General features: G+C 54.7%; 8 protein-coding genes across 8 annotated transcripts; 2 read left to right on the forward strand and 6 right to left on the reverse strand.

The window, feature by feature from the left end:
* Positions 1-39: 39 nt before the first annotated feature.
* N7474_001188 (Zn(II)2Cys6 transcription factor domain-containing protein) lies at positions 40-1,738 on the reverse strand (the record flags this gene model as incomplete). Its single annotated transcript, XM_057192603.1, has 2 exons — positions 40-1,635; positions 1,682-1,738. Coding segments are annotated over 2 exons (1,653 nt in total), but the record flags the coding sequence as incomplete, so codon positions are not given.
* N7474_001189 (uncharacterized protein) lies at positions 1,737-2,060 on the forward strand (the record flags this gene model as incomplete). The annotated part of the gene is made up of 1 exon (XM_057192604.1): positions 1,737-2,060. The coding sequence occupies one exon, from the start codon at positions 1,737-1,739 to the stop codon at positions 2,058-2,060; it is 324 nt and encodes a 107-aa protein (XP_057057557.1).
* A 348-nt stretch (positions 2,061-2,408) lies between these two features.
* N7474_001190 (uncharacterized protein) lies at positions 2,409-4,327 on the forward strand (the record flags this gene model as incomplete). The annotated part of the gene is made up of 3 exons (XM_057192605.1): positions 2,409-2,664; positions 2,722-2,937; positions 3,006-4,327. The coding sequence occupies 3 exons, from the start codon at positions 2,409-2,411 to the stop codon at positions 4,325-4,327; spliced, it is 1,794 nt and encodes a 597-aa protein (XP_057057558.1).
* Positions 4,328-4,662: 335 nt separating this feature from the next.
* N7474_001191 (oxidoreductase) lies at positions 4,663-6,124 on the reverse strand (the record flags this gene model as incomplete). The annotated part of the gene is made up of 6 exons (XM_057192606.1): positions 4,663-4,906; positions 4,999-5,426; positions 5,503-5,626; positions 5,673-5,841; positions 5,909-6,010; positions 6,070-6,124. The coding sequence occupies 6 exons, from the start codon at positions 6,122-6,124 to the stop codon at positions 4,663-4,665; spliced, it is 1,122 nt and encodes a 373-aa protein (XP_057057559.1).
* Positions 6,125-7,134: 1,010 nt separating this feature from the next.
* N7474_001192 (uncharacterized protein) lies at positions 7,135-8,171 on the reverse strand (the record flags this gene model as incomplete). Its single annotated transcript, XM_057192607.1, has 2 exons — positions 7,135-7,819; positions 7,888-8,171. 2 exons carry the CDS (start codon positions 8,169-8,171, stop codon positions 7,135-7,137), a joined length of 969 nt encoding a protein of 322 aa, XP_057057560.1.
* Positions 8,172-9,065: 894 nt separating this feature from the next.
* N7474_001193 (uncharacterized protein) lies at positions 9,066-10,668 on the reverse strand (the record flags this gene model as incomplete). Its single annotated transcript, XM_057192608.1, has 2 exons — positions 9,066-10,528; positions 10,647-10,668. The coding sequence occupies 2 exons, from the start codon at positions 10,666-10,668 to the stop codon at positions 9,066-9,068; spliced, it is 1,485 nt and encodes a 494-aa protein (XP_057057561.1).
* Positions 10,669-11,933: 1,265 nt separating this feature from the next.
* On the reverse strand, positions 11,934-13,054 carry N7474_001194 (uncharacterized protein; the record flags this gene model as incomplete). The annotated part of the gene is made up of 4 exons (XM_057192609.1): positions 11,934-12,223; positions 12,299-12,458; positions 12,529-12,873; positions 13,019-13,054. 4 exons carry the CDS (start codon positions 13,052-13,054, stop codon positions 11,934-11,936), a joined length of 831 nt encoding a protein of 276 aa, XP_057057562.1.
* A 459-nt stretch (positions 13,055-13,513) lies between these two features.
* Positions 13,514-17,633, reverse strand: N7474_001195 (HECT domain protein; the record flags this gene model as incomplete). The annotated part of the gene is made up of 3 exons (XM_057192610.1): positions 13,514-13,636; positions 13,692-17,364; positions 17,428-17,633. The coding sequence occupies 3 exons, from the start codon at positions 17,631-17,633 to the stop codon at positions 13,514-13,516; spliced, it is 4,002 nt and encodes a 1,333-aa protein (XP_057057563.1).
* Positions 17,634-17,947: the final 314 nt, after the last annotated feature.

Below are 17,947 nucleotides of genomic sequence, written 5' to 3' on the forward strand. Positions count from 1 at the left end.
TCATCTCTGAAAGGTAATTTTCCCAGTTGACACCTACAGGTCATCGGTATGACCTGCAACATGTTCCTGCTCCCCTTCACCAGCAACAACGACTCTTGTCCCTAGCATCCCCATCGACGAAGCCACACGGTCCAACCATATCACAGCGCGCGGATCATTCCGGTCAGAGGTCCTCGACGGACCCTGCCCAAGCTCGGAGTGTATACGAATTGGCAGTGTAGCCGTGAAAGGCTTGGAGGTAACAGACGGGGTCGAGCAGTGCAGTGACGGAGACGTGATGCTGCTGTTCCCGGATGGAGTAGCAACGGAGGAGTATGGAGACTCTGGGGAAAGATCCTCAGCAGGTCGAACGCGCACCATGTCGTCGAGTCGGGTCCACAGTTGGCCAAGGGTCGATATTAGATTCTCCGCGCCGCGGAGGAGTAGGGAGGGACCTGTTTCTGGGAAGATTTCCGGGACGGGTCCGATGAATGAGCCAGGGCGTTTGATGATGCCCTGCTGGCGCTGCCCATGGCCGCTGATACAAGAGCGGAGTTGGGCGCTGAGCGCTTGCAGACGGTGCGAGGTGCGTCGGATGCGACTGATGAGGGAGGAGATGACGGTGGGATCTGGGTCCGTGATACCAGAAATAATATTGCGCGCTTCGGAAAGGTAGCGTGGGCACTTGGCGATCTCCATGAAGGCGAGATCGCACAGGTCTGCGTAGGCGGACCACTCGCCCGGTTTCTGGGCGTCCTCGGCCATGATGACGGCTGCGAAACGCTGCCAGTCCTCTTCGTCCAGGAAGCAGGGTTTCCCCTCGTAGACTGCGGTGGCGATATGGAACCCGCGAAAGGCGATCCAGCAGGACCGTCCGAAGCCAACTTCGTGCGCGGCCGTGCCCCGGGACTGCATCAGCCGCTTGACTGCGTCGGCGTGCACAACCCATGCACCTGGGGAGGTCTGCGCGTACATCTCGTAGACGCTGAGCATCATCGCTGTGCAGAGCATATTGTCGGACATGGCGTGCTCGGGCTTGGCTAATGCGCGGATGACCTCGCCCAGCGACACGGCGTACATGCGCCGACTGACCCGGAGCAGGGCCCTGTCCTGCGTGAGATGGGCCAGATACACCGAGCTCAGGCAGCATATCGCCGAGTCGAGATATGAGTCCTGCCCAAAAGCGAGGATGATGTATGTCGGGAAGCCGGGATCACTGCCCGCGCGGAATTTGTTATGGAAGTAGAGCGTGGGGAAGGCCGCGCTGATAAAGTCAAGGAAGAGCTGGGGCTGCGCCGCCTTGAAAGACTGGCGTACTAGCGACGGCGACACGCTCTCGTCGATGGGTATACTGGCCGAGTGTCGGCGCATCAGATTGATGGCATTCTCACGGACCGCCGCCGCTATTACCCCCGCTCCGCCGTCGGGCGTGGGGACGTGTGCTGCAGACTGGACAGAAGAAGACTCGGCTTGAGTCGTCGAGGAGGTCGCTGCAGCAGCTCTGGCCGCTGCGCGTCGGTCTCTCCGCTGGGGATAGGGACGGTATATCTTGTCCAGGGACGGACCCTCATCTTGAAACCGGAACGTGCGGCGGTATCCGGGACAGGGGCGGCCGTAACGCAAGCACTGGGTGCATTGGGGCAGCACTTCGTCGCACTGTCGCCGTTAATACTAGAAGGTCATTGAATAAGTTCTCTCTTACCTTAATGTGTCGTTCGCGACAGAGAGCGCAGCCCTTGCTGTGTGGAACCCCCACCATGGCAGCGGCTCGGGGCTTAGAGGAAGATCATGGCCGGAGAGAAGCATCCATCCGCAGCAGCACAGCCTTTAAGTATTCGACATTTGGCCTCGCTGGGGCTGAACAGAGCCAAGAACGAGTGCAGACAAGATACGGAAACGAACGTGTTGCGAAGAGGAGCGAGACCCTGGAAAACAAGCCACCGGACTGGTGGTTTTCGGCCCCAGAGGCGAGCCCCTTCAAATACGGGAGATCCGCGATCGGTGATCGTATCGTCCCACTTTTTGCTGTTTCGGGGAGGGATGAGCTGAAGGAAACAAGGCTTTTGTCAGTGACGAGGTGAGTTAGGGCTGGATGACTCGTTGCCCAGGATGGCCAGCAAGGCCGACAGCGAGCAGGACGGAGGACGATCCGGTACGCTTGTAGGGCTTTGCATCATCCCGGTTAGCGAAACAGGAGAAGTCCAATCAAGGGCCCGACCCCGCCCTTGGTGAGATATTGGTGATGCCGTGATTGGTATACACAGTCCCTAAGTAGGAACAGGTAGGTATTCTCCCGAGATGGGTAGAACTGGATCAATGCGCGCCTGCCGCCCATTTAGAGTTGTCCTGGGTTTGTAGTATATAACCGCCTCTCTTTCCTTTTGCCCTTTCTGCTTCTCACTATTTCCTACAATTCATTCCATTCAACCATGCCTCTACTCCGCGACACTGCCCGTCCCAAGGTCCTTGTGCCAGAGAAGCTGTCCCCGGATGGCCTGGCTCTGCTGCGCACCTCGCTTGACGTCGACGAGCGTCGCGGTCTCAGTGCCGACGACCTGCTCCAGATCATCCCCGACTACGAAGCCCTCCTCGTCCGATCCGAGACCAAGGTGACAGCCACCGTCTTACAAGCTGCCCGTCGTCTAAAAGTTGTCGCACGCGCCGGAGTCGGGGTGGACAATGTCGGTAAGGACAGTCCCCCGCGAATCTCTAGGACTTGACTACTCACTGGCCTGACTCTAGATGTCGAAGCGGCAACAAAGCTGGGAATCGTGGTGGTCAATTCCCCCTCGGGCAATATTGGTGCTGCGGCGGAACACACCATTGCACTGCTGATGGCAATGGCCCGCAAAATCCCCGAGGGCTGTGCCACCCTGAAGGATGGCAAATGGGAGCGGAGTAAGTTCGTCGGAGTCGAGGTCAAGGGCAAGACGTTGTCGATTATTGGGCTAGGTAAAGGTGGGTTCCGCATTTAGTTCTCCCCCGCTTGCATTCCTTTTTGTGGGGAATCTGACATGCGTTGCTAGTTGGTTTGACGGTGGCCCGTCTGGCCAAGGGCCTGGGGATGACGGTTAATGCGATGGACCCATATGCATCCCCGGCAGTTGCTGCCTCGGCATCGGTCACATTGGTTTCGTCACTGCCGGAATTGCTTGCTTCGGCCGATTTTCTGACTATCCACACGCCGCTGATAGCCTCGACCCGTGGCATGATTGCAGAGGCCGAGTTGGCCCAAATGAAACCCGGCGCGCGGATTCTCAATGTTGCACGAGGAGGAACAATCGATGAAGCTGCATTGCTAGCAGCTCTGGAGTCAGGTCATCTAGCTGGCGCAGCTGTCGATGTCTTTACTACAGAGCCACCGGCTGCAGATTCAACTGCGGCCAAACTCATTGCGCATCCGCGTGCTGTGGTCACTCCGCATCTGGGCGCGTCAACGGTAGAAGCCCAGGAGAATGTGTCGGTCGATGTCTGTGAGCAGGTCCTCGAGATCTTGAAGGGATCACTACCTCGCAGCGCCGTCAATGCACCTCTCATTTTGCCAGAGGAGTACCAGAAGCTTCAACCCTTCGTGCGCCTAGTTGAAAAACTCGGCAGTCTGTACACCCATTACTATGCCTCCGCGCCAGGTGGCTCCATGACCCGCAACACCTTTGACTTGATCTACCAGGGCGAAGTAGCCAGTATCAGTAACACGAAGCCTCTCTTCGCAGCACTAATCAAGGGCCTCCTGGCACCCATCAGCAGTTCGGAAGGAATCAACATCAATATCGTCAACGCAGAATTGGTAGCCAAGGAGCGCGGCGTCTTTGTCTCCGAGCAGCATTCTCGCGACCCAGCGGATCAGTCGTCGTCGTACTCGTCCCTAGTGACTCTCGTTGCGCGTCCCCCGTCCCGAGCATCATCGCATGCACGCGGCGAGAAGGCAGAAGCGACCCCACCGCAGCCTCAGCGGATCATCTCGGGAACATGCTCCGGGGGTGAGCCTTTGATCACTCGCCTTGGTCGATTCGAGGCAACCTTCGCACCAGAGGGAACGCTCCTCATCTGCGAAAACTATGACTCTCCCGGTAAGATCGGCGTCGTGGGCAGCATTCTAGGCCGAGAGGGCGTCAACATCAACTTCATGACCGTCGCCGCTGTGTCGCCCAAACTAGCGAGCGGCGAGGCGGTTGAGCCCAAACCCAGCAAGGACAGTGGCACAGCTGAGGCAGCGGTGGTGAAAGATGGTCCTGTGTCGACGGAAGCCCTGATGATTCTGGGAATTGACCGTGTGGTTGGCCAACACGTTGCCACGGACTTGGTGAAAGAGGGAGGAGTGCTGAGTGCCCGTGCCGTCAGTCTGTGATGTGGGTCACTAAGTCTTCATGCCCTAACAGCGTGTCTTCAACGTCTTTATATCATTAACTCTGTCCTTCAACCTGGCAGTGTTCACCTCTTTCTCTTATGCTAAAACATGATAAATTATGAGCACACAAAATCGTCATGTAGTTATGAACTGTAAGCTTTAGGGCTAGCTACCAAAGCATATGCCGGCCGAGATATAACTATGAACGAGGCATCGACATCAATCATATCAAAAGGCAGAACTCAAGAATCTTCATATTTAAGGGGTGACCTGAATCACGCACTGTAAGGACCGAATAGCTAACATGCCAATACTGTACCTCGCTAAAAACAGCCCTAGTTATAGATCTTAGCCTGCAACCCCGGAAGAATCTCCAAATCCTTCGGTGCATACGAGTACTTCCCCTCCTTGGAGACAGTAGTCATAATCTTGCGTCGCTGCTGCTGCGTCTGGCGCACCTTCACCCACTCCTCCGTAGTAAGGTGCTGGCCCAGCTCAGTGAATGCGTTCTGCGTTAGACCCAGGCGCTGCAGAAGCGGGCTGTTGGGGATTGGGTCGAGGACAACGTGGTTGTTGGGTCTACACCGGCATTGATGTATTAGAGATTGAAATTGCCCGTTCGTAAGGAAGGTCTTGTCAGGGAGAGAGGGAAAGAAATGATAGCTACCCACCGCGCAAAATATAACACACCCAGTCTATCCAAATGCGCCTGATCCTTCGGCGGCGCATGGACGCGATGAATGCTCGACTTAATCAACCCCCCCGTAAGAGCCGTGAGCGCATCACACGTGTTGATGGTAATAGTGCCGTTCTGCGGACGCACCCACTTCCAGTCGCCGGCCGAGTTGAGAATCTGCAGCGCCGCGACGGGCTGGCGGAAGAGCAGGGTGACTGTTCCCAGGTCCGTGTGGCCCGGGTTATACAGGCCTCCTACTTTGGAGTTGTCCTCTGCACTTCGCGCTTTGTAGTGCATGTATCGCAGGTGGTCTTCGCCGGGGACATCATACTGGTGGTCGCGGACGAGCTGGTCTTCGTCGGGCAGTTCGAGGAGGATGGCGAAGAGGCGGAGGAGTTTTTCGACGACTTCTGTGTGGCATTTCTATTTTATATCAGTAAAAAGTTCGACATGCTACTAGTAAGTAGAGGTGGGAAGGAGAGAGGGATGAGGGATTTACTCTGCTGAAAGCTTCAACCTCCTCGATATGATCCTGCACCACGGCAGGCTGCTGACGAACATGCTGCCCGTCGAACTTGGGGATATTGTATACTTGCACATTATCCTTGATTCCATTTCCAAGCCTTCGCACAAGTCAGCGAATGTATATTTTCAGAAGTGTCAACCCACATGCGGTGTCCCGCAGGCCGGTACCCGTTATACTGGCCACGGTCCAGATCACTTGAGCTGTGGTACTTGAGTTTCTCCTCGAGGGGCAGGGCGTAGAACTCGCGGCCCAGTGCGAACTGGCGGTCGATCTCTTCTTGGCTAATGTTAAAGTTCTTGACGTAGAAGAAGCCTTGTATATAGACGATCAGTAACGCGCACAGTATTCAAACAAAGAATGATAGGTATGCTGTACTCACCCACGTAGCGGACTGCGTGCTCCAGCTGCTTCACCAGCTCTTGCTTGCCACCGGGTTGCTCATACAAGCCGAGATCAAGGGTGATCAGTTCAGCCCAGTCGACTGATAGGTACCAATTAGTGAAGTGAAACAAGCAGGGTATACTTTCGAAAGATACTCACGATCCTCCTTCGTTTCGGGGACATGGTCATATCGATCAATAATCTTAGCAGGCATATTCGTTGGCAAGAAAAAGCTTGTGTTTTGCTGTGCAACTCCAGTAGTCATTCACTGACAGATAAATAGATAGGATGGGCGGGGAAGAGAATCGATTACGAAGTATATATACCCCATCCCGGACCGATCCCGAGACAGTGCACAAAAATAAGCATATCCCGAAAACCATATCCCGATCGCAAGGACCCCGCTCTGTATATATTGCAATTGGATTATCAATCGCATAGCACGCAATAAGGTTACGGAATTAGAGCGTTACGATGACACCCGCGTGGTGACTGGTGTTACCGGGATGTGGGCACGTCATCTGCCGTCGACATGTCGCGGTTGCGGAGGGGGGGATGTATGGGATGATTACTAGCGACATGCATGTAAGTGGTGAAATACGTCACTGTTTATTGGCTTGCGTCTTTTGGACTGGGGTTTTATATTTGCGGGGTACTGCTCATGTGCGGCTGGGGTTGTGAAGGAGTATATACTTCACGAAGGATACCCTCTCATAAAGCTTGGTTCAAAGTGTCTAGAAAGTCGAAAGTGTCTGCCCCACTGGACTTCACGCATCCTGCATTTTCAATGATCATGTCAAGGGCGCCCCAGATCTGGCTAGTTCGTTGTTGGCATTGCGGAACTCTCCCAACGCATCTGCCCTAGATCCTCAGATCAACAACACCATGGCAAGAGCTAAGACGAAAATATTTGTTCTATTACTCTAAGCGAACCCCTGGAGTACTCTCGAATACACATACATCACCCACATTCCCTAACGACCCATGAACAGGACGGGTATATTCGAAGGACGCCAATGCAAAACAAGAAAAGGAAAAAGGAAACACGCCAGAAGCTGCATAAGATGCGATGCACGGGAATAAAAATCGATATCCACCTGAAAACATTCAGAAGAAGAAAGAGAGTGAGAGAGAGTGTGTGTGTGTGTGTGTGTGAGAGAGAGAGAGAGAGAGAAAAGGCCAGGCAAGGCCAGGTAACCCTTGAACCATTGGGGGCCAGAAATCTCATTTTTCATAATACACACCCGCGTCCAACTCGACCGGCATTCTGTGCTGCGGCGGCTTAAACGCACCTTGATACTCGGTTCCGGCAGAAGGCTCACTGGCCGCACCATGATACTCAGTCATCACAGAAGGCTCACTATCGGCCAGTTCTGCCTGCCGACGCTGTGCCGGCTCCAACTCCGCCGGCTGCCACTTATCAGTAGCGACGGCACCGCGGCGCTTGCGCACCAAGCAGAACCATACCAGACCCGCGATCACGGCGACAGCGGCAACGGCAACGCCGACACCAATGCCGGCCTTTGCGCCGGTGGAGAGACCGCTTGAGGAGGAATTCGGGTGTTCGTTCGCGGCATTGAACCCCGTTGCAAATGCGCCATCGAAGGTGCTGGAGGACTTGGCTGCCGCTTTGGGTTTGCCTTGTGTTTCCTCGGCTATGCCTGAGCTGGATGTGCTGGTCGCGGACGTGGTGGATGGTGAATCACGGAAACGAATCGATACGCCGTATGCATTCACCATCCCGCTCGTGTCCATTGTGCTAGTGGCGCTGATCCATGAACTCCCCAGGTCGTAATATGTGTACTCATATATGGTTGCGCCGGCCGTGGGTTGCCAGTAGCATTGTTCGTAGGTATACCATGCCGTCCCGGATTCTGACGCGGGGATTTCAGTGCGAGCTGTGTAAGACCTGTCTGACAGTTAGCAACGATGTCCTTCTAATTATCACGCAGGATTTGCGAGGAAAAGGGTACTTACGAAGGACAGCAAGTGGCGAACGTCTCCGGGTTCTCCCCACTACCCACGCTGCTGTAGGCAATGGAATACCCTGACGGACAGACACCGGGCGAATAATAGCTGTACGGCGAATAGCCGGAGGGAAGACATGCCCCCGTGGCCTGCGGTCCGGGTCCCAGATTCATCCATAACCCATTACATGTGCCGGTGGTGCACCCGCTGCTGGCGAGGTAGGTGTCGGAGATACATGTGCTGGGCGGGACGAAGGTGGTGGTCAGGGGCAATGCCGCCGTGATGGTCGACATGATGACGGTAAGGGCTGAAGTCGCGGTGTCCGACGACGCGACTCGCACTCTCTTCACAGCCTCTATACGCCGTAGGAGGTGATAGCAAGTTGGAGCGTTTGACAAGAGAGGATTCTGCGAGACCGAGAGAGACTAGTTACTGCTACAATTCCTCTCTTCGCGCTGGGCAGGGTCGCCCCGGCGATCGTTATGTCCTGGCGGCTAGTATTGGCTGCTGTGGAGAGATGTTGGTGGCCCACAGCCCCAAGTATTACTGAAGTTAGTTAGTCGACCATTTGGGCTCCGCTCGGATGGTTTGTTTTGGGATATGCGGCCCGAGTAAGGCTCGTGAGCACCTAGATCTATTATGATATTGTTTCTCACTAGAAACTTCCGGTAGACAACAATAGTATCCCTGGACACCGTGCTAAATACTAAATAAACCATACAGCCTGTTCCGTGTCGATGTGGCCATGGGCGAGGCTCGCTACCCGCTGCAATGGGATGGGGGCCAAAATGCATTAGGCGCTATTTCGGTGTTGGCGGAGCCCACAGATCCTTCGCGTCGGCTTCTTCCTACGTCTGGCGTGGATCTTGCCTTCAATTGCTAGGAATTCACAGGAACAGAGAGAGCCTTGGAAGTGTAGGGTTCGGCAAGTGGCCCGTGGTATATTGAGCCTCGTGTTCCTGCAGAGGGAATTTCCATTTATCCCCAGGTTTCTAGCTCGTGCACGCCACGCATGTAAATATAGATTGTGGCGTGCTGGCTACCCGCTCGGGGTAAAATAGGCCCCACGCCAAAACTAGCTAGTGGACAGGAGTAAACAAAGCCAGGCAAATGCATTGGAGATGCTAAATACAGAGAGCTATGTACTACATAGGTATGTGACAGGGTATCGCAGATCATCACCAACATCAAAACATCGAACTCCGCTTCCTCTGCAGCGTCGCGCGCTCTGGCTCATCCCGATTCTTAAGGAATCCAAGAAAACTGCTCTTCTTCGGTTGCACTTGCGCATTCGGCCTGGCTCCAGGAGGGAGCGCACCGCTGCTGGTAGGTTGCGGGGAGAAGCCGACCGAGGACTGTGGCCGTGGCTGCGGGAGGTGCGACGTCGAGAGTCGCCCCGGCTGTTGTTGTTGAGATACGTGGAGGTAGGGGCTGTTGGCGTAGGAGGTGGGCGCGGGGGCCCCCTGCTGCCATTGTGGACGGGGCGGATATGCGGGACGTGATGAGGAGAAGTAAGAGGGATTGGAAGAAGGGATGTTCGTTGAGGACTGGGAATATGACATGGAGTATGGTCGGGAGGGTCCGCCGCCAGGTCGCGGGGGTAAGCTCGGCCTTGTAGACTGGGCTCGCGCTTCCTGCTCTTCCCTGCCGTATAGCTGCTGGAGACGTTTGGTCTCTTGTTCAATCGCAGCTTCTTTGCGGCGCCGCTCCTTCTCTTCTTTCGCGAGAAGTTCCTTGGTCCGTCTCTCCTCTTCTCTGGCAATCTCTTCCTGCCGCCGTCGCTGTTGGGGGGTCAGCGATGGTGCCTTCGCTGGGATATTCAGACGGGGCGGCGACGGTTTGTTGCCATTTGGGACCGACGGTGCCGCGCCCTGAGGTCTTGTGCTGGACTGCCCCACCCCGACGGCAGTGATATGGAAAGCCTCCTTCGCGGGCCCAAAGAAGATATCCCGAATGGCAATCGCAGCCAAGAGCAACACGACCTCTAGCCCCTTGAAGTCTTCCATCTCGACGCGGTAGAGATTCGGTTCGTAGAGGGTAACTTCGCGCAGGCCCTGGAAGAGCGCGACGGTGATATCAGGCTCGCGGCTCTTCGTCCGCGTATCCGGAACTGTTGCAGACTTGCCATGCAGCAGACACGTCAAGTCCTTGGACAGCTTGCCATCCTTGCGCCAGCTGAAGCGCAGCTTCGGGGTATTCTCTTCGGCGGCGGGATCGCTCTGTGTCCGGTCGAGCGTCGACGCCGAGGGGACGCGGAACGTCCGCTGTGGCATCTCGAACTCCCATCGCGCAGGCGTGTTCCAGCTCTTGGCCTTGTGCCGCACCAGGATCTGTTGGTCCGGGTTGTACAGCTGGATCGTGAACTGGGTGGGGAGAACGGGTTCGGCGGGTGGCGCGGTGCCGCCGTTCGCCCGGATCATCTCTGCTGAGAGACTAGGTTGGCTCCATTCAGGGACCACGGCGACTTCACCGTAAACGACGTCTTTCACGTATGGATCGTACAGGCCGACGCCGTAGCGATTGTGGGAGGTTGGGACGGCAGGATCGAGGTATCGCAGGGCATAGGCGGGCTCGGGGTCATTGCCATGTTGCTGGTAGTAGACGGTGCAGTTTTGCGATTTCTGGGGGTTATTGTTCTTGATGAAGAAGGCTTCGGTCGGGTCGGGTCAGTTCAGCGCAGGAATGGAAGGAATCCGAGGGGTCGCCAAATGACGTCGTTTGGTCGGCGGGACAGGGACAGGGACAGGAACAGGAAAGAAGACACTTACTGGGGAGATTATCGTCAATCATCTTGCGCGCTGGAACAAAGCCAGGGGTGCGCGTCAACAACGTGGAGTGAGGGTAGGAGAGAAAGAAAGAAAGCGAAGGTTAGATAAAGCGACGAGTTATGGGCCTGATCGGCGCCTAAAAATAGGATAGTTGAGGCATCCACTTTCCGGGGGAACTGCGCCTTCGGAGAATAATAGTCAGCAGCAGACAATCATGAGGGGAAGACGGTTAAGACTGGCCTGCTTTGGTGAAATACCCTGCCACCATCCTCCACATGAGTTAAGCCTTGCCTGTATCACCCGGTAGGCGCAGTCATAGTTGTCGTCACTATTGCACGTCAGCTTCCAATGATAAGTGTGAGGGACACACCTTATTCAAATATCGATCAGGTAGTTAGATGACGAAGACCTGGGGAATATCATTAGTGTAAAACCATGAGAATCGGAAATCAAAAATCTAGAAAGAACTCTGCCAAATCATCCGATAGAGTCGACTACGTCGACGAGATTGGCATCCCTAACTAATTGGACAATGTTAGCAGGACTCGCCGGGGGAGAGAACTTACCGCCGTGTATGTGGTTTTAACAGGCAAGAACCCTAAAATACCGTTAGCATACTCTGAAATCATGGATCAAAAGGAAGGGGATAGGCAGTGCAATTCTGCACCAGCTGTTTATAGCCAATAGTCGAGTTGTTGCTGAATCTTCACTCTCTTTCCTTGTCCTCCTCCCTGACTGGACTTGATTTGGGAGACTGTACTCAGTGACTGACTTGATCTACGAGGACCGAGGAAAGGAATTTATATATTGCCCAGGGTAAGACAACACGCCCTCGCCTTTGCCGGCAACCGCCGCCATCGTCAATGACATCCCTGGTTGAAGCTGTGACAGTCTGTCTCGGCACCGAGCATGTATGAATACCCATTGTGAGCCGGGGGTCTGTCAAAGAAAATTGGGGGTCGCGGACAGAGAAACCCGGACTTGAAGAACCCATGAACGAATGAATCCTTGTCTCGTGTTGAGGGAGTCAAGTCTTTGTTCTTATTGTCCAATTTGAAACGTGGTTCGTCGGAGATATACATAGCACCGAGAACCCTGGAAAGAAAAAGGAGAAGAAGAAATATTTAGAGGCAGGTTAGGTGAGTTCTTTATTTCATTTCGTTATAGATCTATTTCAAGCACCAACAAGTCTATCTCCTTCGATTCTATTCTATCGTAGGCAGCATATCAACAAATAGCACAAAAAAGAAAGACAATGCCAATATACCCTTCGTTTTGAGCGCCAGCTCATACACGAACCCCCTCAATCACCTTACCCTCCGGCACCTTGGCCGCCTCGCGGTCCGCTGTGCTAAGCTGGAGACCCTGATCATCCCAGCCCTGCGTGCCAATCTTGTACAGGGTACGCTGCTGGTCGCGGTTGGGGGCCGATCCGTCCTTGCCACGGCGCTGCCGCGACTCGATGGTTTCTACGAGCGTGGCATTGTCGCCGTCCAGCTCGTAGCCCTCTAGATCGTCCTTGTGGTGTTCTTCTGAGAAGTGGAAGCTGCGGAATTCGGTGTTGGACCAGCCGGTTCCTGAATTGCACATGGATTAGTTCTCATCATTTCTCTCTGTCTCTCCCGTTTCCTCTGTGTGAAGAAAGAACATACCCTGGTAGTGGCTGCTATCCTCCCAGTCCTCCGTGAAATAGTGCAGAAATCCACCATGCGTCACAACAATGATCTCCTTCTCAGGCCTGGCCTTCAGCCAGCGACGCGCAGCACGCGCGCGCTCCTTGATAGCCTGATTTGTCGGCGCGTAGCGGCCAGCCTGTATCATAAATCAGCATCATGCGCAGATTATGTCCAACATCGCCCCCAAAAAGAAATGTCTGGCCTACCTTATTATTCCACCCATCATGCACCAAATCCAAATCCACAGGAACCCCCGCGGAAGCAAATTCCCGCCGCAAAGTCTCGCGGTCACTGCCCGTATCGCACGGCACGTCGGAGGTCTCCTGGACGTCCGGCAGCGCGATCAGTTTCTTGTTTGGATGCGCTTCGAACACGGGCTGGAAGCTTTCGAGCGCGGTGTAAATTGTGCGTCGGAGGGGCGACGCGGTCACCAGCTCAACTGTGGCGTGGTGCGGGAAGTTCTCGCGCAGCTTGCGGCACTGTTCGTGGCCGAGGTCCGTGAGGAGGGGGTCGGGGATGACGTGGTTGGCTGTTGAGAGGTTGTGGACCCCCTTGAAGGATTGTTAGTATGGTTTAGAGATGTGTAGTGGGTGATTTTGGGAGGCGGGTTGATGTCCGAGGATCTAATCTGTTTGGCTGGGTCTTGGTGTTTTTTTTTTTTTGGACGAGCGGAGTTGTATGCGCTGGCTGACGTACCTGGGCATGGCGAACGCAGTGGATGATAGGAGGCATATTTGAAACGAGCGATCTCGGTGAGACAAGAGGAGTAATCGTTACTGCGAACTGCGTGGTCAGCAGAGAAAAGAGAGAGAAAAGAGAGAGAGGATGACTCTTATCGGTGGGGCCGCGGGAGGGAACGTGGAATGACGAAGGCAAAACTTACAGGACTGGACGGTTCAGGGGCTGTGAACGAAAGTGTGGAAAAGAAAGAAGGAAGGACGGAGAGATGCAGGGAAGAGGTATGTTGTCTCGCCACAGCCAGTGAATAAGCTCGTGGGAGGCCAAATCCACCTCTGATTTGCCGGAGGAAAGAAAAGTCTTCCCCACGCGGCAATGTATCCGAGTTGGGGCTGCATGGGGAAGGTGGGCCGATCAAAGGACGGGATGTATAAACTCCTGTTTTTGGGGCTAAGATGATTATGGCACAAGAAAAATAGGAATATGTACAGATCCTCTACGCCCAGCCCTCTCTCACGCAACCCCGAATCCCCGTGCATTCTCCAATGCCTTGTCCAGCTTCTCCGCCAGTGCCTCTCGCGACGAATACTCCGGCAGCAACAACCGCCCGAAACAGGTCAGACTGGTTGGAAGACGCTAGAAAGTTCGGTCAGTCATCGGAATCAATTTCCACAAGGACAGAGTCACTTACCAGATCACCCACGCCGTTCTTCTGGATCACGAACATGATGCTCGAGATCCCGTTGACGGGGACGCGATCGCTGGCAGTCACGAATTCCAGGAGTTGCGCCTTCTTGTCGGCCGGATAGTGCGACACCACGCTCCAGAAATCACGGATGACTCGGTGCTTCGGCCCAAATCCGCCCTCGTACCGGGAATGGTTCTCCAATGCCTGGATGTCAATTTCCTGAATGCCTTCCACAACGGTCTTCAGCGCCTCCGGGGTGAAGATGGAAAGAGCTGATCGGTCCAGACAGGTGTTGAACCCACGAGCAAAGGCCTCGAACTGCGGCCGGATGGATTTATCCGTGAGCCAGAAGACGTAGTCCTTGACGAATTGGTGCCGATTGCGGTTCGTCACCAGGGCTGCCTCGTCGGTGGGAGAGACAGGGGATTGAATGGATAGAGACTCGACGACGGAATTCGCGGTGTCGCCCGACACAGATTGACTGGGAGTGAGATCGGCTACCTCGGCTGCCATGGAAGAGGGCGGGCTCACGGTGGCCTGGTCAAAGTAATGCGGCAACTCAGGCCAAGCAGTGGAGTCCCCCGTAGGGTTCGGTTCGGGAATTTTGCTCGGCAGCGGCCACATGGCCTCGCGGTCCACTTTCTGCATGTCGACAACCTCGACGCGGCCGAAAGACTCAAAGCTGAACTCATACGTCCTCATGAAGATGTCGCCAACATCGCCATCCTGCCAGGACAGCATGGTCTCAAGTCCCTGGACAAGCTCTGGCCATCCATCCCGGATATGGCCGAGGTGCTTTACCTTTAGCCCCAGCAGTTTGCGATAGAAGGCAATCGGAAAGTTGACCGGAAGAGTAAGGCCGTTGTACACTGCGATCGACATCAGAAGGCCAAGGAGTTCAAATTTATACAGCGGTTCCAAGGAGCAAGGCCGGAACCAGGAGATGCGGTGTCGTGTGTCCAGTGTAAACATGCCGTAATCTGGGTCGAGCGCTTCCGCCATGAGCACCCGGAAGAACTCTTGCTGAACACCGCCATGATCCAAACCCTCTTCTCCCTCGTCCATTCCCATTTGCACCTTCAGTGGTCGCATCAGCTCTCGCTTTTCCCGCCGCCACAATTGGTTCAAGGCATCGCCCAAGACGTTATCTCGTCGAACAACTAGAACTAGGTAGGTCGACATCGACGTCTTCATGCGCGCCAAAATGCCCATGTCATCATTGAGGTGCATGGTGCTACTGAAAGCTGTCTGAGTGACGTGCCTTGTCGTAGTCATAGAAGACTCGTAGTACTTTGACATGGCGGAGTAGTTCAAGGCACGAAAATAGATGACGAGAGATGATGGCGGAAAGAGAAAAGGGTACGAAAGCAGATGCATCGTTCGATTGTTTGACAACCGGCCCGCCCATGCCACAGGCATTTCCAGAGGGTCCAGCCGCTCTGCGAGAAGGGGGGTATAGAAGTCTTCGGGGTCCAAACCCAGCCGGCTTCGTGCTTTATACATCGAGGCAAGGATTTGTATGGCACCGCCTGCTGCGCTGCTCCGAGGCATCTCCGGATTGCCATCCCACTCTCGCAGGAAGAGGGTACGAAGCCATTCGATGATAAGGGAAATGGGGCCGAACACCTGGAGTACGTCGGGGTCCGTAAGTGTGCGATGGTCGGTGAGATGCTCCACCACGCGGTCGAGTACGCTCGCTTTCCGTTGTTTTGGTACCTCGGGATTGTATACTTGTCGCGACTTGGATATTTCATGGTATGTCACGCGTGCTACAAGAGCACGAACCAGTCGACTGACAAGGCGAAGACCCAGCTCGTGTTCGAGTTTGTCGGTCACCTCGACAGCGCGCTGGACATGCTCAGCGGGAAGATTATGCATATCTGCAGGTGAAGCCACATTCCCAGCAGCACGCATTCGAAGTATCCCACGCCAAGTATTTGCATCAAGCTCGGGCACAGAGCTGACTAGAGTGAACAAGGTAATGGTGGCAATGTGGGCGGCGTCGGCATCTGATAAATATTCTTCATCCACTGATTCGGAGGGTCGTCGCACAACAACCGGGGGAGCGGCAGATGAAACCATGGTTGAACTGCGAGATGAACGGCGCGAAGGTCGGCCGGAAGATGTCAACTCTTCAGGGGGGACAAACAGTCTGTCCAGCGCACTCCATAGACTATGCAGAGCAATGTCCCAGGGACAAACAGCAAATAGTCGTCTTAGTGAAACCTGCAGTCGCGACAGATCGAGACGAGAGGGCATCGTCTTTTGCTTTGAAGCATTCGATTCAACCAACTCCCTTTCAAATGATCGCACAATTTGCCTGGCGCTGCCGAACACATAGAAGACGCTCTGTGCAACAAACGGAAAGACCTGGCGTTGGCGAGATGTTGCGAATTGCCAGTCCGGGTTATCGAAGTTCCCGGTGGTTTGTATGCGATCGAGCTCCTCTTTCCAATTCTCCGCGTCTTCTTCGGTCTCTACCATCATCTGGCCAAGTCCACCAATGATCTCAGCGGACAGATGAGTGACTGTCTGGGCTAGTGGGCCTTCATAATGCGGGTGACTGTGAGAGACTCGTTTGGCTTTCCGATCGCTTGGAGACTGAAAATCAGAAGGAAGAGGAGCAGGCAACATTGGAGCAGGTTCCGGGCTTGCTCCCATGGCAGCCTGATTCAAGACTTTTTCACCATCCCACGAGACACGCCGTCTATTCTTACTGGCTTTCTTGGTGGATGGTGTATTGACATCTCCGACACGCCCACGGTGCTTTTGTGACCGATGTTTCAATGCAGGCGGAGAGGGCATGCTAACCAAGTCATTGGAAGCATTCACAGACACCTTTTTATTCTTGTAGTCTGGCCGCTTTTTGTCGCCCAGGCCTGGCCGCGGACCCTGACGCCAGGGCTCAATTTCCGACACCGATAGCCTTTTGACCTGCTGGTTGGGAAATCGGACCTCGACCGCAGAAGCCTGACTTCCTGTGGTCCGTGAAGATGGTGTACGTGGATTCGAGCTTGAATGTCCACTATAAAACGTGGATCGGTCATTAGACGTTGCAGTTCCAGTAGCTTCCTGGTTCAGTATTCGCTCGTGATTCGTAGTTTCAGGAGGCGAAGGAGGCGTAGGAGGCGGTTTTGTTTTTGATTGATAGGTATCGGATACTCGACGCAGAGGAAGCCATTCCACCATGCGCAATGAGAGGGTGTCGAAGAGGTTTTGTGTAAACGATTTTGGATCCTTCAATGGTTGTTCGGTGGTGTAGTCGAAGTCTTGTAATTGCAAGTTCTCGGCGTTTGGTGGCACATCGCCATTCACTGCTCCGGGAGTATCAGTTCTGCCACCGGACATCAAGTGCTCCCTGGAGTTTTCATCCACCGCACTTCCGTCCACCGGGGACGGATGTCTGGCAGCGGCTGCCTCGGCGTGAAAAGCACGACTCCGTTGTAACGAAATGCGATGGTAGTTTAGCAGTTCAATCTCTGTTGGTGACCGAGGGGAATTGCAGCAAAGTCCGCTCTCCGCATCGTCTTGACTTGCGAGGTAGCAGGCTAAGGTCCGCGCGCTGAGTTCGGTATACCGGCGATACGGGCCTTCGCTGACTCGGCGGCGATAACTGGCGCATGTAGGGGTGCGACATCCTGGATCCCGACAACCGTGAAGGAGCTGCTGTTTGTATCTTTCCAGCCAGGGAGGTTAGTTTATGATAATCTATGGGGCCGAGGACTCGACAGTCACTCACTTGCGAACCAGCACATTGAACCGTCTCCGTCGCTCATCGCGATAGCACGGCAACACACGTGAGGAATCCGATAACTCGATGGTATTCTGTGCGACCACCTCGGGCGCATTTGGCGGAAGTTTGCATCGATGAAACTGAGGGCGCTCGCTGCCAGCAGACCGCGCCACGTCCGGGGAATCGACCGACGCCCCGCGGAGCCTAGTCATGTTCAGCGACTAGGTGGCATATCTTGGTATAACGCTGGGAGGCCGGGTATGCGAGATCCCGGAAGAGAGAGAGATGAGGATGTGTTGGAGTTGGGATTTGGGGGGTGAAATAGACCTCGAGCTGCGAACAGCCGAACACCTGACTGATATCATCGGGCGAACTGTGGCGGCCTCAGGCAGTCAATAAGGCAACCACGGGATTAGTCACGGCCGAAACAGGCAAAAGTTGTGCGCCTGCTTCTTGTCCCTCTACTCGATCTGTCTTTGTTGTTCGCAGTCAAGATAAAAAGCCCCTTTCCCGGCTGCTTAGCTCT

The sequence above is a fragment of the Penicillium riverlandense genome (assembly GCF_028828495.1).
Source record: "Penicillium riverlandense strain IBT 135883 chromosome Unknown utg000001l_segment0_segment0, whole genome shotgun sequence".
NCBI lineage: Eukaryota > Fungi > Ascomycota > Eurotiomycetes > Eurotiales > Aspergillaceae > Penicillium > Penicillium riverlandense.